Raw genomic sequence first — 22,828 nt, forward strand, 5'->3', positions numbered from 1 at the left:
TGAATAAATAACTGTTATGGGTTCAAGGCCAGCCTGGACTACGTGATGATACCCTGTCTCAGAAAACAAAAAGAAAAAAACAAAAACCCTGTTGGATAAACAAATGACTGTAGTAGCTGAACGATGTACTGTATGTGAGGCATTGACAAACCAGGTGTGTTCATTAAGCTGAATCATCATAATACATCACTGAACACAAATTAACTATGTTTGCCTTTATCTTGTGAATGATAAATGAGTGCTGCTAAAGAATTTGAAGTAAAGTAAGTGACCCAATCAGATTTTGTTAGAATAGAATTATAAAAATGTAAAGACAAATTAAGCTAGTAGACAAATACAGAATAGACCATTTTCATTTCTATATGGGCTTAAGGGAAATTTGTATTACTTGGAAAACTTAGAAAGCAAAGGGCTTAAGTCCCTATGAAGTCCAAAGCTGTGAAAAACCAGGCCCAACACTACTTTTGCCCAAAATGCGTCGGGTGCAGCAGAGCCGCCTTGAGGAAGCTTCCTTAGCCACACCGGAGATGCCACATAGCTTTGGCACACATCGACTACTGTTTGAGAGGTTAGGTTACTGTTTTCTTGCTGAAAAAGTAACCCCCAGGGACCAGGAACCACTACCAGGACCTGCATGCTGGTGTTACACAGTGCCTTGCAAAGAGTGGTGAGTGCCTCCGGAGGTTCCCAGCACTGTCTTAGAACAAACCTACCCTGTCACAACTCTCTCAGACTTGCCAAGGCCTGGGAATCCTACAAATAACCAAAAGCAGCCAGCTCAAGCAACCAACTTAAAACCCAGAAACATGCTCAACACTGTTCTCCTGGAAACATGAAGCTGGAGACCCCAGATCAACCACGCTTACCAGCTCTACAACCCTGAGCAACGTGGAACCATTCCCCATGCCTCAGTTTCCCAAGCATAAGGTGGAGGTATTAGTAGCACCTGACATATAGAATTGAAGATAACATGAAATGAATTCACACACGCAAAACCATTAAAAGAGTGTTTGGCACGTAACAAATATTCAATACTATTACTCTCTGTGACTAGCACTCATTTTAGCAGATGTAGGCCTCTGTCTTCAACTGTGAGCTAAGCTTCCTGAAAGCCAGCAATTGTGTCTTATACTTCCCCACACTCCCATTGCACCAAGGCCAACATTGCCCTTGGTAGGAAGAAGTAATCCATTAATGGAATGAATCCATAAGAGGTACTTAGCAGAGTCACCAAGGGCATACTGCCAACTGACAAGGTTAAATGACATTTAAAAAAAATTTCCTGTAACACAGAAAACAACCCTTATTCCCCCCCCCACCCTTCTGCACTGCTCACTCCCTACAGTGGGAGCAGCTACTCCCCTGACCCATGTGGCTTGCCCCACAGTGCCCATAAAGCATTATGCTGCTTGTCAGTGCCTCCCACTTAGTAGGCATCAGGAAGAACAGGAGCCATCATCAGACTGGTCACCTCTGACTCATCCTGGGCAATTTCCTCTACAGTCAATACGTCACCCTGATGTTGTCCATTATCTTGGTTCATTTGGGCAACTTTAACTTGTTTCTCCCCACACAAGAAAATAAATAACTGAAATTTCATAAGGATTGTAATGTTTTTGAGGCATAGTCATTCCACACTGAGAAAAAGGAATGAGAGGGGAGAGACAGAGACAGAGGCAGACAGGCAGAGACTGAGAGAAGGACTGAGAGGGCAGTCTCCTGGGTAATTTTAAATAGTGGATTGTATTGATTCGCTGATTGAAACCTCATTTCAACCTTTGAGAACAAGCTGCATGAAATTTCCTGAGCACTCAGCGCTCTGTTCTAGTCCTGTAAGTGGAATTCCATGAGGAGCACACAGTGCCCAGGGCTTGATTGACTGTGGTGTACATAATGGCATCTGGGATTGGAGGTGCTGTGAGCTGCTGTTCCATAGGTGCAGAGCTACCTGCTGGCTTCCCCTTTCACTGACTTGATCTCTAACCTGACAAACATGGGAAACCATGTGCTTGGAACTATAGCAACACAACATATTATAAACTCCTGCATTTGCATGAGGCAGCTCGTGCAAAAGATGAGCAAGTAGCACCAAGTCACACACCTGAGAGCCCAGAATAGGATGAATTCCTTAATGATAATAGGGTATCTTAGCTCCCCAGAGCCTGCTAGGCCTGGGAGAGATATGGACACAAGAAAGCTTCTACCTTTCTTGTCTTGCCTTACTTCATCACTGTCAGGAGCTCTCTAAAAACTCACTTTGATAACTCCAACTAAGTAGCATGAACACCAATTTCCTGCTGTTTCATTACTCTGTCAAATAAATAAGTTTGATATTTGCTCTGGTAGTTGTATTTCCAGATGCAGTTTATAGAATCAACAGCCCTAAAAAGAAGTGTTTAAATAGCATTACATATATGCTCAACGATCCAGAGGCATGGCAGGAGTTGTTATTTAATGCAAGTTTGAAGAAGAGCTTGCAGTGAAAATAGCCTTCCAACTTCTGGATCAGCTGAGGCTACGTGTTTACACATCAGGCATTCTTAAAGTGAAGTACTGTGCTCCATTCATAGCAATGGCACCCATCCAGTGTGTCTTACGGCCCCCCAATCCACACACACTGCCTATGCTGGCCTAACAGTACCTGAGTGGTTTTATCCCTGCCATGCAATCATGAGTAACTAGCAAAGATTCCAACTGCTTTCTAGGTAATGAAGTATGGTGAGGCTCCAGACCTAGAGACCATACTCACCCAATATTATGCCAGTCAGAACCAAAAGGAACACAGTCCACAAATGGGAGAATCAGAGAAAACCAGAGGATACAGAGTGTGTTTTCAAGTTAAAGTCAGGTGAATGCTCGGAGCCCAGCGTGCACAAAGGGCACTTATAGCAGACCTCAAGTAAACCTCTGCTATAAAATAGCTTTGGCCATTCTCCGAAGTGGAAAAGAGAAGGGACAAAGGCAAATGAGTGATCTAATTAATGGACATTTCACATTAAATAAAGACTAAGATTGTGGGTCTTTTCCTTCTGTCTTAAAAAAATTCCTAAAAGGCTTTCTTCTGCTTTTCAGTGAAAGATTTAAATTAAACAGAGGCAACCTGGAAGAGTTGAAATAACAAGTTGGAAGCCAAGAAACTTGGCAGTGAAGTCTCAGCCTGCCCCTGTGTGACATCAGGAAAATATTCTTCCCTTGCTGGGCCTCATGCTCCCATTGGAAAGGGAGAGGCTGAGCTGGATTTTCTGTTGCTTTGACAGACTACGCCTCAGATCTTTGTCTTTAGGTTCATCCATGTCATCATCTTATCTCTCTCTATCCCACACCTGTGACTATGACCATAGAAAGTAGAAAGGACCAGGGTGACCCTACACATTAATGGACAGGGTGTTTTTTTTAACCAGATTTCTCCTTTTAACTCATGTTTTAATCATATACCTCCACTTCCTAAAAAGCAGTATAACTAAAACATAGTTATGGATATCAGTTAGCTGGAACATAGTTTCATTGCAAACAACTCCTTGTTAAGTTGTGCTACATAGATGTGCACACACTAAAGTTTAGGGAAAGGAGGGTTTGCATGAACCAGAATGGGCATATAAAACCTTGAGAACAAAGAGTATGTTCCATCCTAGCAGCATCCTGGGAGCAAGCTCTGGACGTCTGCACATCACACATCACTAGAAATGATGAAAATATCAACCAGCATGGACCAAACACTTATGATTTACCAGATATAGTTCTAAGCCCATGATTCATTTTCACTTATTCAGTTATCACAACAATTCTGAAATAGAAATCACCACTGATCTAATTTACAGATATGGAGACTTGAACTTGCCAAATTCACACTGCTAGCATGGGGCTTGACCCCAAACTACAGCCCCAGGATTCCCAGCTGTTACAATAAAAGAATGGATTTAGACAGATAGAAAGATTAAAGTAAGACATTCAAGGTGAAGGGACAGCTTCACAGGGAGAAAAAGCAGATAGCAGGTGGGTCATGTGGAGAGAAGAGAACGATTTCCTTGGGAATGTCATTCATGCTGAGAACTCAGAAAAGGTCATGTTCTGTGTGTATTAGGGACCAGATTATTCTCTATCCACTCATTCACCCCAAAGTGCCACTCAGTTCAAGATTGTGTTGCCTAGGTTGCCCGTAGATTACTGAGACCTAGAGCAGCTCTCAGAAGCCTACGATGGTCAGTTGGTCCATCCACTGAGCATCTTGAACTTCAACCAGAAGTGGGGTTCACAAAAGTATTCAACTAGAATAAAGGAAAGCTGATGGGAGGCAGTGCCAAGGGGAAAAAATGTGTACAGCTATGGTAGGAAGAGTGAGGGAGCAAGTGCCTTTTCAGTAAGTGACTGGCTTTCTGTACACACCATCATGTGGCATGTCACTGCTCTGTTCCCAAAGTCACTGAAAGCAGGAGGCAGAGACACAAAGGATGGGACCGACTTCTTGGGTCTTCTTTTTTGCCATGGCGAGTCTCCAGCTGAGGTCAGGTCAATAACATCCCACACTGTGTCCAAGGGCTCAGTGACCCTGCACACCCAAAGAAAGAATCATGTCCAAGATTACCTCCACATCATGATCTATGCCAGGGGCTAGATTATAAGGATTATAAGAATATTTTATTGTGTAATTACTTCAAACTACTAATGTTCCTTGACACAGTGTCTAAAATAGAACTGTGCTGTAGTTCATGTCTATGATTATTCTGTGTGAATTTGGGGTTTATTTCAAAAGGTTATTGAATATCTACTTTATATTCAATAAACATCTGTGGAATGTTAAATGAACTAGTAATTGTGAAGATAGAAGAAATAAACTAAGCTCAGAACTTTCTATAAGTATGATGCACATGAGAAGGATTTCACCCCAAAAAAGAATTTTAGAGCTGGTCAATAACTCCAGATTTTGAGAGCACCATAGAAGGAGCAGAGCCTGGGAAGACTTTAAACCCAAGGAATGTCCCCAATTCCCTGTTGGCCCCTTTAGACCAGCAAGACTTAGCCATTGATAGGTGTAAGCCCTCCTGCCCACACCCACTCCCAAGGATAATGTGAGCAAACAAGAAACTCTATGAGAAAAAATGAGACTCTTCATGCAAACCAAAAGAAACAAGGAAATAGATAATTTCTTAAAATTTGAAAATAGTCCTGGTTATACTAAATTATGAATTCCACATAAGTTTTCTAAACTAGTTACTGGTCAATATTTATCAAGTATAACTAGACTTGGGGAGGAAAGGAAAGGGTGCATGGAATGAAAAAATAAGGATAACTTTTTCTAGTTATATTGAGAAAATATTAAACTTCTTAGCCATTTTCCCAATTAACAGGACATAAAGATCAAAAGGTCTTGTGTGACAACTTCCAAACACAAGAACTCACTCCCAGCTTGTAAGACTGGGTCTACATTTATTCACATACTCATCCATCCTCTCATTGAATACTTATTGGAATAGTTACTTGTGGCTGGCTGAATGTACATGGGGTGTAATGAACTAGGGGCAGCCCTTGCTCCCAGCATCAGCCCAGGATCTGGTGAGGGGAGCTAGGCTAGAATTGAAAAGGCAGAGCACTAATGCCAAGTCTGTCTACAGCAACACCCGCATGGTGTCTGTACATAGCAAAAGTTCAGTGAGCATGAGTCTAATCAATAAAAAGTAAGATGGGAACTATATAACAAGTTGTTCAAAGATCTTGATAAGGCAGAGTACAGAATTCCAGGAAAACATGTGGAAGAACAAACCTAAATAAGCCCTTGGAATGGTCAGGGTGGCAGAGTTACTGGAAGAGATGTCCTATCAGTTAAAAGCTCTGGTGGTAAATAAAAGAAAGTCAGGTGACTGTGGTTTGGGAAGCAGAATTCTGTCAGGTATAAAGATATAAACAGCAGACATCACAGACCAGAGCTGGGGAGAGACAGCATATCTGTGTGAGAGCTAACATTTTGTGTTGCAAGAAGTCAAACGGAAAGGATTTGTATGTGTCCGCACATTTGAGTGTGGTTGTAAGTATGACTGTATGTGAAGCTGTGGGTGCATGCATGTGTGCACATGTGTACATATGACTGTGTAAGTGTTTGCCCTGGAGGCTAGTATGAAGCTGAGGAGGTAGGCGGGGTCACCCAGACAATATAAAGGAAGCAGAACTCTATGGGAAGGGTACAGCAGAGTCACCCAGTGGTTTGGGGCAGGAGCACATCTTGAGCTACTTTGTATTTGAGAAAATGTCTGTTGGTTGCTGTTAAATAGCTGAAGCATGAGTTGGCTGGCATTCCTATGGCCCAAATTAAGCTAGAAGCTATCAGGATGAATACAACAGGCACAAAAGGTATGGCAAAGACAAACAAATGTGATTCAGTGATTGATTGGTGGCATGACTTGTGTGTGGAGCACAAAGACCAGAAGAGGGAGCAGGAGAGGGGAATTCCTGAAGTCACCCTGTGTGGGCAAGTCCTTCACTGACAAAGAGGGAGCAAGACAGTGAACTCAAGAAGGAAGAAGGCTTTGGTTGAGGCAAGTGGCCAGCTCACTGTCTATTGCTACTGATGGAAAGTTAAAGACAGCATCACAGAGACAGGAAGGAGAAACATGTGCTCTAGGGACAGAATACCCAGGTTCAAACCTTGGCTCTGTGTGATAGCTTTGCAGCTTCTACTCACTCTGTGGACTAGCCTGTGACCTTGGCTCTCTGCATGGATGAGCTGTGTGGCCTCGGCTCTGTGAGGACTAAGTCTATGACCCTGATCAATGTCCTATTTCTCTCTGTGCTCCAATTCTACCATCTCTTTCCTCAAGTTTTTCTGAAGAGTACTTGAGTTAACATTTGTAAACTGGCTGATGTGGTGACCTGGTACGAAGTACAAATAGAAGTATTTGTCAAAGAAAAATGTCTGTCGTAATTTCTTGGCATGCTTGAGCTTGCATTTGTATGTCAATGTTTCTGTTTCTTTATCTTCCATTGTTTCCCTTTGTTTATGCTGTCACCAACTTTAGACTACCAATTCTTTAATACCTTGTATCTCTCTTACCTCAAAATAAAAACTTTCTGACATCTGCTTTAAGGTCTGATTTTCCCTATAGAATGCACTAAATCTTGTCTTTATTCCCTTTCTTCTAATTCATATCTCTATTGACTGTAGTGTATCTTCTTCTTCCAGCCTCCAACACTGTAATGAAACCCTTCTCTCTAAAGTGACCAATAGTTCCTGACTGCTAGATCCGAAGAATCCACATCAGGCCTGTTGATTTTCTTGGTGCCCCTGTGCCATTTAAAACAGTCACATCCTTTTTTCTTCACCCCAACTCTGCTACCTTCCAATCCCCCTCTTTAGTTACCTCCTTGAACTTATCCAGGCAAGACTGGTGTCTCCCATGGGCCAGGCTGTACTACTCCATGTATAGATTGGTTCCCACCAGAACTTTCAGGCTCAGCCTCATCCCAGTCACTCATGATTCCCCAGCATGTGGCTAAATGCCTGGTCATTCACCCAACAGAAGCTCAATAAATGCTGAAAATATAGAACTAAACTACATCTTTCATAACCTGCCCAGAATGTGCATCGATTGTTTGTATGTGATTTAGTGAATGTTGGGTTGGGACTATAGCTCAGTAGTAGAGTGCTTGGCTACATGTGCAGGCCTTGAGTTCAATCTCCAGCACTGGGAAAAAGGAAAGGAAGAAGGGAGAGGAAGGAGAGAGAGAGAGACAGAGAGAGAGAGAGAGAGAGAGAGAGAGAGAGAGAGAGAAAGGGAAAAGAGCAAATATTGAGTCCCCGCCTAAATGATGAGACTAACTTTTAAGTCCTGTGACATCACCTCTGATCAGGTAACTGGACTTCTACTACAGAAATAAGCCATATGAGCCATAATTACTGGTTTTGATATCACAACTGGTTGTCATGGCAATGCCTCAACTTCAAAAACATTCTCAGACTTTGGGTTCCAAATGTCATGTTGTATATTTGAGCAGGAGCACTTTTTCTTCACCACTCACTTCTGACTCATAAAGTGAACTGGGATGTTTTTGTTTGTCCACTGAGCTTTATTTCCTGGCTGTTCTCTTTTTTTAAGAATCCAAAAGAGGAGGATTGCTCTGAAGCAGGTAGTAAACATGGAAAGGGAAGAATGCTGTTATTTTTTGGACACCAACTTGGCATATAATATGCTTTCTGGAAGATGCTGGGGTGAGGATGTGTAGGATGTGAGCAGAAACAAACTTGATGAGCCCCCAGAGAAACCTAATTCCATGTACTCAGGAGCAAAAGCAGGGGATTTATGTACTTGTTTATGACATCAGGAGCTGATGCTAGTAGACACCCAGGGTAAAGGTGCAGGATCCAAAGTGAGGTGTTGCTTCTTAGTAAACACCAAATAAGGTGTTTATTTGGCCTCCTCAAGGCGTGGATTAATACAGGAAAGAGAGGAAGCCAAACCTCCTGGCACAAGTGTTCTGAATGAATCAGATGGTCAGCCTCAGGGGAACAAGAAAAAAGTGTGCAAAGGAGGTAGAAGGAAGCCAGGAAGGACAAAGTGTAGCTGGTGGCAGCAAGCAGCTCAATTTACTTGATTTGCCAAAGGGGGTTCCTAGCTTTCCAGTTATGCCTCTGTCACTCCCAGCATTTCAACCCAACAACCTGTGCTCTGCCCTAAACCTACTAAGCACCCAGCAGGTTTCTTAGGCATTGGGGAGAGCCCACAGCTCACAGAGGATGGGAAACAAGGAGGTAACAGTACACCTGGGTCACTGCCTTTTCTTTCTAAGATGAAAAAGGCCAGTTTTCACTGTAACCTCGGGTATTTTTCTGATTGGCTATATCCCTGGCTTACTATTCATGTTAAGGGAAGGAAAGGAAAGAAAGGAAAGGCCTAGAAGCTTCAGGGTGATGAGCAGATCTTGTGGTCATACTCAGAGGAAAGTCCTCACTCTGACTAGCACCCCAGACAGCTAGATGACTAAAGTTCTAGCTCTAAGCCTGTGCTTCAGATGCCAAGCCCTGGACAGAGTGGGCCCACACACCTGGCTGGGCCAATGCCCAGAGAAAGTCAAGAAATTATAAAGGAGCTTCATGACTATCATCTTCTTCCTCACTCTGTTCCTGCTTTTCCTGCTTGGGGACACTCTTGCATCAGAATCGATGTGCAGGGCTGTTGCTGTGGCTCAGTGGTAGAACTCTTGCCTTGTATGCAGAATCGATTTGCAGCACTGTGATTACTGAGGGACTGAGCATCATTTAGTGCTCATCAGGTGGAAAAACACAGAAAGTTCCACAATTGGGTCCAAATATGCATACCTTGCATGCAAAGCCTGGTTCAGGGAAGAGAAAGTCCATCCTAGGATACCCTCAAGGAGTGAGAGGAGGGAGTTTAATGAGCATCCATCTCATCCATCAAAGGTGCCTTGGGACTGCAGAGACCTCAACTGCCTCTCCTCACATTTCTCCAAGACCACAGAGGTTCTTCTAGCTGTCAGTAGTGTCCAAGCCCTACTCGCCAGTCATGCCACAGATGCCTACTGCATTTTTGAAGACCAGAAATATAAAATCAAATCCTCATGAATTAATGAGCATTGCAAAGTTGTGCAACTCCTTTATAAAACACACTGGTAGTGCCTCAGAATTCTAAACACAGAGTAACCATATGATCTAGCAATTCCTCTTGTAGGTACCTACACCCCAAAATGAAATAGTATGTCTATCCGTGTGTAATGTTCGGGCCAATGCTATTCATAATAACCCAAAGTAGAAACAACAAAAATGTCCATCAACTGAAGACTAGGAAGACAAGATATGACACATCTCTGAAATACTATTCGTCAATAAAAAAGAATCAACTATTGACGTATACGACAACATAGATAACCTTGAGGGAAAGATGCTAAGTGCCAAGGCTGACCTATTGTGCAGTCCCACTTGAATGAAGTTTCTAGAATTAGGCAAATCTATAAAGACAGAAATCTGCCAATCTGAGCAACTAATTTGAAGACAACAATATTCAATATAACAACCATTGTTGAATTTCTGTCATTTTGTTTAGTGAAATCGTGCATTATTTCTAATGTGTTTTTGACTCTTTATTCTCTCTAAAAAATAAATTAATTTAGTAGCTAAGATGGATTTAGGAAGGAGAGCACAAACAGTGCAAATAGAGAGTTTCCTTTACCTGAGATGATAATGTCCTAAAATTAGCCTCAGTTGCATTATTCTTAGGCACAAATATCTTAAAGATTAACTTTGAAACATGTTAACTTTGAAAGATATCTCAAAATATCATTAAAGAGAACCTTTCTTTGATTACTACACATTGTATAGATGTGACAAATTATCACACTATACCCCACAAATATGTACTTTTATTACATGTCAAAAAATAATAAATATGTATTGTATATATGTATCAGGGTCTCAATATATAGATTGGACTCATAGTGATTCTCTGTTTTCAGCCTCCCAAGCGCTGGGATTACAGGCTCTCACCACCACGCCCAATCTCAATCACAGTCTCAGCAGGGCCCTGGGGCAGGGCTGGCACAGCATGCCTAAGCAGACATCCCCTGAGCTAGCTATCTGGCCAGCCTAAAAGTAAGTGTTAAAAAATAAATAAAATAAAATATAAACTCCACTTGGAACATTCATTCCAAAAAATGAGAACAACTATTTCCTGCAGGAAATATCTGGAAGTTTTGCTTTTATTTGAACAAAAGCTATTTCCCTACTACTGGTAGTGCTGCAGCAGGTAGTATTCTATGGCTATTATTCTGGAGAGTGTAGAACTATGAAGTGAAGCAAAAAAGGGCATAGAAAAAAATATGGCACCTAACAAGGACCCTTTAGAACTGGGATCTAGAAAACACTTCTTGCCACCAAATCCTAGCTGGTCGCCTGTTTCTAGATCACAGTTATGCTACCATGTCTACATATTGTCCCTGGCTGCTCTCGCAACAGAGCTCAATAGGTACCACACAGACTACATGTCCTGCAAAGCTTGTACTATTAATCCTCTGTCTCTTTACAGAAACTTCTGCTGTTCCTTGCCTGAGACTTGGGAGTCTCCAAGCTTGCTACCAAAATCACAGCCACACACTCACAGGAGAAGCAGCACAATTTACCTAGAACCTGGTTAGCCAGGGTGACTCTCAAGCTGCCCCAGACCTACTAAGTTCAAATCTGCATTTGGTTTAAAGAGTTATATTAAGACATAAAGTAGACACTATAACAAGAATAAATGTGCAAGATTTTGATTAGAGGAGACAACTCTGGAGAAAATATGGGAAGAACCAGGAAAGGCTGGGAGAGTCCATGGTGTAAGCCTGACCCCGAGGGGAGGAGACAGGGATGAAGAGTGAGGTGAAAGCCTTCCAGGCTGGGTCAAACTTTCTTCAAGCTCCGGGTAGCCCTGGAGGCAGAGTCAACTTAGTCCCCAAACCTGGTATGCCTTTATCTCTGACAGCCAGGGCTGCCTGGCCTCCACAAAATTCAGGGAAGAACTTCAAAGCACAGAGCCTGAGGTCATTAGCCAGTGACATTCTCCCTTGTGAAGTCTTGTGGGGCACAGTCTCCTGGCATCTGCTAGCCTGTCTACCCCACGGCAGTCACAACACTTTAACAACTATCCCAGCTGAACTTCACGCACACTGAAGTTCAAGAAGCAGTACTCGAGAGCAAGAGTTGGCAAAACGGCACTGAGAAGAGACAGGTAGTAAATATTTTAGGCTTTCCAGGCTATAAGGTCTCTGTTACAACTATTAAACTTTGACTTCTAGCTTGGAAGCAGCCACGAAGAACACATAATCAAATAAGTGTGGCTGTATTCCAATAAAACTTTACAAAAACAGCCTTCAGTATTGGAACTGCTGTTTTCCATTGGCTATACTATGTCAATACCTGCTCTGGAATCCTGGAGTTTGAAGTTTCTTAAAATAATTCGCATGTGACCTCATATAGATCTGGTAAGTTAGGACTTCCTCTTGCTGAAGGTGGCAGGAGAGCCCTGAGCCCAGCAGTTTCCCCCAGAAGCCCCGAGGTCACCTGCATAGGGAGCAGAGACAGAACTGGAAGCCACTCTCCTGGTTCTTCACAAAGTGCCTCCAGCTTCAGGAAAATCCCCTTCTTATTCATCTCTGTTGGGTACCCACCAATCTAAATTTCTACTTTATTCTATAAATATAGGTGCTGGGGATATATCTCAGTGGCATAAGCACCTGCCTGACAAGCGCAAGGTCACAAGTTCAATTTCCAGAATGGATATATATTATATATATGGATGCTAGATGTCATACATTGTGGTAGATATGTTTAAGTGACGAAAGTCAGTCAGTCTTGCATTTAGCATGCACTTGCATTGGAGAATTTTCAGGTCCTGGAAATGAGTCATGTACTTAAGCAACAAGGCAAGAAGCAGTATCACCCCAGGGAAGCACACATGAAGGTTGTGAGGGCAGACACGAAAGGAGTTTACTCTCACATGGGGAGCCAGGGAGGGAGCCAAGGATCAGGGTCATTCTCAAATGACCAAGGACATTTGCAAGCACCATATCATGCAAGTGGGGCATCTTACAATCACTTTGATGTATAAACCTGAAGCTTCCATGCCAAGGGCTGCTGCAACTTCTCTGAATCTCTGATCCTGGTCGGGGATCTGAGTTCTATGTGAAAGGGGGTCCTGAGAGGACATACACTCTAAGTCTGACACTGCTGCATGTGAGGAGAGACAACTGAAGAGGAGGAACATAGGCGCCTCATCTTCAGAGACGCTCCGGGAAAGGTGTGGCTGTAGCTCTTACCTACACTTGAGCTGCTTAGGCAATCACACCTACAGCACAAGTGACCCCCTTTTCATATCCTGATTATATCTGGGTGAAGCTGTCCTCCATGGGGCTCCCTGTACCACAGGAACAAAACCCTTCAACATGAACAAAACTACATATTTGGGAAAAACATCTTGTAAATTCTAATTTCTTAGGTGTCATTCAAAACAGAGAAGCTGTCAGTAGACCTTAGCAATGGCCTGACATCAGCAGACTTGGCCATCAGGAAATCTAGAAAGCTCCAAAGGTTGTGTAGTCCATGCAAATGTATATTTTGCTCAGGAGTGAATGTAGCTTACATCAGATTTTTCAAAAGCATTTATGTTTCCAAAGAAGCTTTATTACCATTGCTGATTTTTTGAAATATGTTGACCCAGTTGAAAAAGAACAGATGCAATTTTAAAAATAAAGCATATGGTTCTTTTGGGTCTCTGATTTTTTAGCATTCTCAATTATCTTACTGCCTTAATATGAGAAAACCTATTTATCAAAAATACCATTTTACAGATTAACAAACTAAGTTCTTAAGGAATTAAAGTAAGTATCTTACCTAGGAAAAAATGAGAACTTAGTGAGTTGGAAGCAAAGAGGAGAAAATTAATATACTGCTTTTAGCAAGGGAGGATTCTCAGTGACAATACACGTCATGTCATAAATAAATCCCATTGGTCATAATAGCAACACCCTGGGAGGCTGAGACAGGGGGATGCTACAAATTCAGGCCACCAACTTAGTGGCTCTGTAAAATGCAGTCTCAAATAAAAAATAGTTTACAAAAGGCTGGGGATAAAAAGAATTCTATGTCCTAGATACACTTTATCTACATGACTAATTAAAACATCACAGCAATTCCACAAGACATTATTCTTTGGTCTTCTTGGGTATTTTTTTTTAATTTTTCAGAGTTTTTCCATTTTACTTAGAATCATATTTATGCATATTCATTTTCAATTAGTAGAAAGCAGATCTTTAAAGACTTCAACAAATTGCCCATGACCACACTTCTGATAAGTGTCAGAGGAGGGGGTCTGATTCCATGTCTGTCTGTCTCCCAAAATCTACATGGGATGTGCTGTAATATTTGTATACTTGGAGGAAAAGAAAACTTGCCCGTACACTGGGGACAGTTTCTTAGATCCCTTTGTATTCTCCACTGACTTGCTGCACTCTGCATGGCAAGACACTCGATAAATATTTGTTGGCTAAAGAAACCTGGTCTCGGGCTCCCACCCTGCCATGGACTTAGTGACTCAGTCTCCTGAAACTTGGAGCTGCAGGTGGTTACTCAGCTGGGCAACTTCAGGGAACATTTGAAATCAATTATGGGTATGGAGGAACCTATTAAAAGTTTCTCTCTTGTGTATGTTGGGGTTGAAGGAGAGGAAAGGAAGTTGAAAAGGAGTGGAGAAAGCCAGTATGGTTTCGGGGCTTGGTGCTGCAGCTCCAAGAGTTCATGCCAAATGAGACAGCATTTGGCTTCTTCTACCACTCATCCTAGTAGCCCTACTGTGTGGGCTCCTGGCTTCAGGCTTCTCCTCAATGGCTGCAACGCTCTGAATTCCCAGGCTTTTGACTATTGCCTTCATAGAGGACCCTACCACGAAGCAGTTGCACACATTCTCCCCTTGGCCTTGACCTTGGCCTTGGTCAATCTGTCTCAACTGTGGGAAACAGGCAACTTCAGGTCTACCACCACCATGCAGGAAGCCCCAACTCACTCCCCAGGCCCAGGGCCAGAGAGACCTTCAGTATTTAAATTCTGTGTGTCCTGAGTTGCCCTTGACCCTCAATGAAAGCATCTGGCAATCCATTCCGTTCGGGAGCCCAACTCCCTGTTTTGAAAGAATATGGGTGCTTGGTGTGGAAGTAGAGGGTATTTGCTTGATTTTGTTTGTCTTATGGTTACTAGTATAACAAGTTTGTTACAATCTCCTTAGTCCTTTCATGCAGGCCCTGCAAAAAAAGACTTAAATGAAGCTGATCCCAAAGAATGTCAACCAACAACATTCTAGAAGATGATGATTAAATTGTAGCGTAGAGGCCAGGCACGACAGCCCTTCAAGGAAGCAGACATACCCAGAACCTGGCCTTCTCCTAGTTTGTGTGCAAAGCAACAGTGCCACCTAGTGCCCTTACAGGAAGTATTCCCTAAGGTCCCTGGGTGGGGGTGGGAGTGGGTGCTCTACAAGGCTGATTTGCTCACATCTCTGCTGAAGAGAAAATACCCCAAGTTTGGTAGATGGAAGACCAGGAAACTTGGTTAAAGTTAAATAGCTAGAAGCTGAGGTTTGAGAGCTGTTGGGAAAGCACATGGAATTTTAGAGTACCTTGGACTGCCCTCCATGATTGTCTGCAGTTCCCAGGGACAGGAGTCTATGTCATCCTGCTACATAGGTGAAGCTGAGCTGTCCTGAGACAGGCACTGACCAGCTCAACCACCAAGGTGGGCTTCTGTGCATAGGTATGCATAAATCACTGCAACTTGAAGACTACTCCTACAGAGGACCTGCTTTGGCAACTTCACATTCCTCAGCCACTAGGTTCATCATGAAATATAAGTAGCCAAGCACAAAGATGAGACAAGGAGGCCTACATTCTCAGGAGCCCCTTGCTAGAATCCCAAACAATGAACACTTTGTTTCTAACCCCTATCTTTGACACATTATTACCCTAAATCCTTTGTACTTCCTGCTGTGTACAAACCTGAAGAAAGATGCAAAGAGACCTGGGTGTCTGGGTGTTCTCTGTCCTTGGCCCTTGTGTAGGAGACCTCCAGGGGAAGCCCAGGCAGGCTGCAGGGACCACTTGGATTGGAAGAGAAAGAAACCTCAGCAGCTAGACTGTCTGCAAAAGATTTCCTGCCCAATTTTACATGCTTACAGAGGTTAAAAGAGTTCAGATGGGTACTTAGGAGCAGGCTCAGAGTGTGTGCTGAGCAAGGCAGAGGCAGCTGGTGGTGATGGATGGGGGGAAGGTAAGGAGGTGCATGGTGGCGAGGCTGGGAGGTCAAATCCTGACACAGCATGCCTCTGTGTACATCATGAGACAGAAGACATATGGAGAAGTGGGACAGGGGTCAGGAATCCACAGTCCTTTTTCCCCAGGTTGGAGCTTTAATAACCCAAAGCAATAACCCCTCAGGCCCTCCCACATATATTCTTGTTGCATCCCTCTCTAACTCTTCACAGCCTGGGAGCCGCTCCCAGTTCCCTCCATTGCTACTGCAAGAGGAGGGGCAGACAGAATTGTAGGTCTCAGTCTAGCCTGTAAGCATGCAGCTTCCCTGGCAGATGGGTACTAGGAAGCAAGATTAGGCAGTAAGAAGATGTCATCTGGGAAAAGCCATGAAGCTGCCAACTCTGATCAGATAATCATCTCATTATTTCTTCCTTTTGGCCATGGAATAAGGATTTCCTTCTACACTTTCTCTGCTCCCACCTACCTTGCAGCCCAGGCCCTTTTCTTTCCCCTTTCCTCACCCCCTCTCCCACCCAAAAATAAAATAAAGCAAAACCACAAGAGTTGAGAGTGCTCAGTGTCTGGGAATCCCAGCTTCCAAAGAAGAAATTGCAGCCAAAGAGGGGGAGACAGAGTGTCCAGAAGGGATGTTCCAGCAACACCCCAGTGGAAGACACTCCTTCCTTCCAGATTTCTTTCCTTGATCTGAAACTTATTTGCAGGGATACAGAAACCTGAGAAGTTTTTGATTTGGAGAGTTGTAAGCAATTCAGGGGCTCTGGCGTTCTATCGCCAGCCTACCTCTGGCATGCCTCTTATTGCCCCAGTTTCTCCATCAATGTCTTGAGACTGGCAAACATCAGAGGGTTGTGGATAATCCCAATTAAGATGCAATAATTTTACTATGTGCCTTATTTTGTGTTAAATACTCCTTTAGAATACCCGAAATGAGAATAAGACACTGAATGGTGTCTAATCTTCACCCCTTGCTTGAAATCAACCTTCTCAGTAAGGCAAAGGGAGACATCTTGGGGTATGGGTGGGGGTCTCTCTACAAGGGTTGGTGTGACTGAATCGCATAGCAATCAGCCAAGCAACAGACTCATCTTATTCTACTCTTTGCCTTTCTGGATGACTTTTCATAAAAACAAAAATCTGTGAACAACACAAAATAAACATAGGTAACACTCCCAGACAGGTGCCTCTGATTAACACTATAATTACACAAGGTTTCATTTCAGATACCTCTTACAACAGCCAGGGCTAAACGCCAGGACTCTGGCTTGGGAGCGCTCACCTTTTCCAGCAGACTGTGCTGTTGCTAGGATGTGCACATGGCTTCTGGGACAAGACAGAGGGACCCCAGGACATCGGACAGGTGCTACCTTTCTGCCTAGTCCCAAGGCTGCTTGGAGGAAAGGCCATCCATCAGAACTTGATGGCTGTGCACTTGGCACCCTGTTCCCTCACTGCCTAGACCAGTCTATGCATGACTTACTGCTCAGATCCTTGGACTTGAATTTATTCTCAAAGATGCCTGATCACCCCACACTAACTACCCAAAACAATGTAATGCCTCTCTCCCTTACCCCCATTGGCAAAAAAAAAAAAAAAACCTGAATCTTTTACTTTTAAAGAAGGTGAGAGCGAGGCTGAAGGACTCCAAAGTGTAAGCACAATGTATAGAAATACAAGAGAGTAATATATGGGCCAAATGCCACTATGGTGACAGGGTTTTTATCTTCTCTTCAATAGTGTCTGGAATCCTGCTGTGCTAATAAAAACTCAGCCCCCAGCTCCTCCCGAGCCAGCTCTTCCTGGCCCTTCCTGGCTCTCCTCTTCTGTCCCATCCACTGAGGCTTCCTGTACCTAACCCCATCACAAATGGAGGCAGCCACACCCCAAGATCTCGCAAGCTCAGCAGTGAATCGTTACCTGCAATGATGGCTGGGTTGTTCTGTCCTCCCTCTGGTCTCACCCAGGCTTCCACTGTGAACGCCTCCCTGGGAATGTCAGCCAGCAGTTCTGGACGCAGCCGCAGCCGCTCCCGCCTCCCAGAGAAGTACAGAACAGGCAGTCCTCTTTGGGGGTTAAAGGTCTTGGGTTTCCAGGCTGGGCCCCCGCCACCATCTTGGATGCTGTCCTCCAATGGACTGCTTGGAACCCTCTGTGGAAGACGGGGGTCCTTAGGCCAGTGTGGGAAAGGCCAGACAGAGGTACTGGGATCTCCAGGCACATCTTCTGCCTGCCTCTTCACTACGCGCCGAGGATGCCTGGCCCGGGCCCAGCCCTTCCCCTGGCTTTCTGCTGCTGGCTCTTTCGGGTCCGCAGAGGTGTTAATGGTGACCCTGGCTGAGTGTTCCTGCAGTGCAGCCTCACCTAGCAGCTCCTTGGATCCCAGGTTTCCAAGATAAGTGTCATCCTCTTCCAGCAGCTCAGATTGCCCAATAGGACCATCCTCTGCCCAGGGGGCAGCTGGCTGCTCAATCTCCCTCCCTACTCCTGCTGTATTTGCAGTCAGGTCTTGGGAAACACGGCTGGCAGCCTTTCCCTCAGCATTTGGTGTGCCCTGTCCTGAGTGATGAGCTCCCTGCACCCTCACAGGGGAGGGTCTCAGGTAATTCCCAGGGCTCCTGGGGTAGACCCCTAAGGGGTGATGCTGGGGAGCAGCTCTGGGCCTTTGAACCTTTGCCCCCAACCAACAGCGGTCTCCTTCCAACAGCACCTGTTTCAGGGGTCCCCTCTGAACCACAGATCTCTTGCCAGTCCATCCTCGCTCAGAGTTGGTCGTGTGGAGCACCCATCCAGTCAGGATCACCAAGCTCAGCTGTAGGAGTTTTAAACACATCACGCCTCCCAAAGCTCTCCCTGCAGAGCCAGAAGTCAATGTCTGGGTACCACACCAGAGTGATGGAGACAGGAGAGACAGACGGCAAACAATGGCCTCACAGTCACCGGGGGAAACCGTTTTGTTCACAAAGTAAACTTTTTCAAGTAGCCCCAAAAGAGCATCTCTTCTGGCTACCTGGGATGGAAACTGTGCCCGCGTGCCTGCTGGGCTGCTCCCGCTGTGTGTGAGTCCCTCACTCTGCTCCTCTGACTTCTCTTCCACTTCTAATTTAGTCCTTGCAGAATGAAGTTAATTGCTCTTGTTTCCTTTGAATGCCTTCCCAGAAGCTCCGGTTTCTTCTTTTTCTTTTTCTTCCTTCCTCAATAACTCCTCCCCTCTCTGATACTAGAAGAACATGACGCAAGCCCAATTCTCTCAGATATGCACTCACAAACACATACCCCTGGCTACCTGAAGTCATTCAAAACAATCTCATTCTCTCCTTTCTGTTTCTTTCTCTTCTTCCTTGCCTAGATGTTCCTTCTCTTTTTGTAGCCCTTACTCCAAAATATGTTCACCTTCAAACAAATGGCTAGGAAAACTTTTCCATAGAGATACAAAATTCAGTGGTTATTGATGAAAATGCACAAAGAATGTGGGGGCACAGAAGCCCACACTGGTACTTAACTTTCACTCTCCAGATGTTCTGAGCCAGGTCCCCATCCAGCTTCTAGTCCACCCTTGCAGGTGAGAGTCTCACCCTCAGCTTGGTGTTCAGGGCTGTTAAGGCTTGAAGGTTTCTATAATCCCCAACACAACTTGTTGGTTGTGTTTTAAGTCTCCTGGCTGCCAGTCTGCTGTTCTCCTAATCAAATGAAGCTGACAGCCCTTGACTTCACCTTCTGGGAGTCGTGTGGGTCCCTGGGAAGATGGAAAAAGAACAAAATGAAAAGCATATATTTGAGGGACCAGTTCCCTCTGGTCTCTCCTGTTGCCCTTCACTCCCTTTCTCTCTGTCCGTAATTATCTTCTTGTCTTTTCATTTAAAGGTAATGATGATGTCAAAACTAATAAGTTTGGTACATCACTCCACCTCCTGTTTGTCCCCTCCTTCCTCCTGAAATCCTCCCCACCTCACAGAGGCACAGGGGACAAACATTTCCCTTGGCTTCCCCAGTAAACATCTCAGGCTTTTTCTCTCAGCGGCTGCAGCCTACACAATCAATAGCAAACAATCAATACTGTTTTGGAGCACTCCTTCCTGTTCTCTCTCTCTCTCTCTCTCTCTCTCTCTCTCTCTCTCTCTCTCTCACACACACAATTTGATCAGACCTGCCTAATAAGCCCACTCTAAGTTTTCTACTCACATATTCTTTTGTTTAGTCGTAAACCTTTTGTACTTTTTTCTTATTTCAATCATTCAAAAGAACAGTGCTCTAAATTCACTTCATGGTAGACATTGAGAAAAAGAAAAAAATCAATTATCCTGCTGTGAGAAGCATTGAGTGGAAATCCCATAGATTCCTAACACATAAATCTTTTTCTCAGGAGTTTCTCAACCTGAAGTTTGTAAGAGTCATTGTATGCTGGGTGAGCAAATAAACAAATGAGATGCTCAGAATAAGTAATTTATAAAAAAAAAATGAACAGCTAAACTCAAGGAACTATTTTTCCAGTTGATCAGAAGTGACTGGGTAGAATAGGGAAGTAAATGCTTTGACTTTAACCTCTGTCATGTTAGCCTAATTGCTTAGATGCCAGCTTTCTCCTAGTCCCACCCCTTACACACATGTGCATGAACACAAACACATGGGCACAACACAGAGCAGAATTCTGAATGCCGAGACAAGTGAGCATGTCTGGCTGCAGGTGGCACCTAACAGGTTGAGAAACACGTTAGATCCTTCACTCAAGAATAAGAAAATTGCTGACACTTTTAAAGTCACTGCCTGTGATGCCCTCACCTGAAACGTACAGCCCACATGCTTTGGAGTGAGCTCACACTGCCTCCTGTGCCTTGGGCTCCTCATTATCTTCTAAAGTTCTCTAACCCAGCTAATTGGTGGCTTATTGGTTTTTTTAAAAAACTGCACACAAAACTCCCTATCCCTGGCATGCCTCCTTCCCATGTTGCATCCTCTGAGTCCTCAAAGTCCCCCAAGAAGCTATCAGCAGGCACGTGGATGTTACTGAGCAGAGATCTCTTGGCCCTCGACTATGACACACACACACTCTCTTCCTCTCTCTCTGTCTCTCTCTCTGTCTCTCTCTGTCTCTGTCTCTCTCTCTCTCTCTCTCTCTCTCTCTCTCTCTCTCTCTCTCCACTCTTTCCTCACTCAGCTTTTCTGAAGCAAATCAAGAATAAAAACAGAGGCTTTGGGTGGAGAGGAACATGTAAAGAAAATCAGAAAATGAGAGGAGCGGAGAGGAGAGAGAGAGAGAGAGAGAGAGAGAGAGAGAGAGAGAGAGAGAGGAGGCTAGAGAAAAGTGGGACAAGCAGGTTTAGTTTAAGAGAAGGGAAGACACCCAGGTAAGAAAAGGAGAAGCCAATATCCCCCTCCCCCATACCACCCCTCAGCCCCCTGATGAAGGTTTCCTACCATTCATTTCAGGAAGGAGATATAACAGCAAGGAAGAAGAAGTCCGCCTGCTCTTCGCCCCTGTTAGTGTGTAAGTGATCTTGCATCCCCTATAGGTCTCTCCTGGCTCTCAGCTGCTAGTAATCCATTCATAAGGTTTCAAGAAGCAACACAAAACTCAAGCTCCCAGTTAGTTTCTCTCTCTCTCTCTCTCTCTCTCTCTCTCTCTCTCTCTCTCTCTCTCCCCCTTCATTCCTTTGCTCACCACTCTCCTTCAGCTCTTGGCAGTCCAAAGTTTAAAAAAAAATGTTGAACCATTTCTGTGTTTTCCTCCTGTTGTAACTTTGGCTGTGACATCATAACCCTGCCCACCAACACCCCACCTCTCTCCCTTTCCACCCCCCCATCAGCCCCAAACCCCCAAACATTCCCCCACCCACGGAGAAGAAGGGCTTCTGTCAGTTCCAATGTGTGAAAACACAAAGCCACTAGAAGGTGCCCCCTCCCTCCCCTGGTGCCCCTTCTGTCTCCCCCTCCCTGCCTTACCCACCGCTCAGCCCGGCTCTCAAGGCTTTTAACAATGATCCCATCTGTTTGACATGTGCGGAAAGGTGGGCTGGATTCAAAGAATCTGTCAAGTGAATCAGATCAAAAACACTGCACCCCCTCCTCAATTCCATCACTCACACGCGCACACACACACCCCAAGCCCGAGCAAAAGTCTGAGAGAAGTCAGATTTACACAGCACCCACCCTGAATGCCAGGGAGAGAGACACCAAACATGCCAAGGGAAGCCCAGATTTATACATATATAAATTCTGTTGCTTATTTGTTTATGCCAAACACCCACACCCCCAGTCCTCAACCCCTCTCCCTCAAACCCCCCACTTGGCAAGTGCACAGGTTTGAAAGCTGGTAGAATCTGTTTTGAAATCTCCAACGAGAGGGTTTTTCCCCCTTTTTTCACTCCAAAGCACTATCTGTGGCGATCAGACTCGAGCAGGGTTGCCAGCAAATGCAGGAGGCCCCTTCTAGGGTACAGGCTTTCAAACCAGCGAAGCTAGAGGGAATGAATTTAAGGACACACAGCAGGAGCTGGCTGAATTCATTTTATTTTGACGGGGGTAGTTGGGGGAGGAATATCATTTCTGAAATGCCCAAGGAATGAAGGGAGAGGATATGGATTTCTTAAACAGTTTTTGCAAGAGGAGCGGTGTCTTGCTCTGCAGGTAAATCTATAAGGCTAGAAATTGGAGCTTACAGATAAACAAGGACGAGAGGGAGAGGGAGGGAAAGGGAAAGGAGGGAAGAGAGAGGAGACAGGAGAGGGCATGGGGAGATGGGAAAGTAGAGAGAGGGGAGAAGGGGAGAAAGGGGGCGAGGGGGAAGGAAAGGGAAGGAAGAGGGAGGAGTGAGGAAAGAAAGGGGAAAAGGGAAAGGGAGGGAGGGAGGGGGAAGGGAGGAATGGAAGGGGAAAGGGCTGAAATGGAAGAGGGAGGGCAGGAAGACTGGGAAGCACAGAAGAGTATGAGAGGAGAAAGGGCTGAAAACAGAGAAGTGGGGAAGAGAAGAGGGAGAAATGAAACAGAGAGGAAGGGAAAATAGAACCGGGTGGTGAGGCACAGAGAACATGGAGACCAGGAA

The 22,828-nt window shown here is 44.6% G+C and overlaps 1 protein-coding gene across 1 annotated transcript in view; it reads right to left on the minus strand.

The window, feature by feature from the left end:
- Positions 1-21,287, minus strand: part of Pappa2 (pappalysin 2) — a 300,191-nt gene extending 278,904 nt beyond the window's left edge. The window contains exons 1-2 of the mRNA XM_004626777.2: positions 21,205-21,287; positions 17,710-19,525 (exon numbers count right to left, since the gene is read on the minus strand). Coding sequence (XP_004626834.1) covers positions 17,710-18,622 — 913 coding nt within the window. The 5' untranslated portion in view covers positions 18,623-19,525; positions 21,205-21,287. The remainder of the gene's footprint in view (positions 1-17,709; positions 19,526-21,204) is intronic.
- Positions 21,288-22,828: the final 1,541 nt, after the last annotated feature.

Source organism: Octodon degus, unplaced genomic scaffold, assembly GCF_000260255.1.
Source record: "Octodon degus isolate 3935 unplaced genomic scaffold, OctDeg1.0 scaffold00017, whole genome shotgun sequence".
In the NCBI taxonomy this organism is placed as follows: domain Eukaryota; kingdom Metazoa; phylum Chordata; class Mammalia; order Rodentia; family Octodontidae; genus Octodon; species Octodon degus.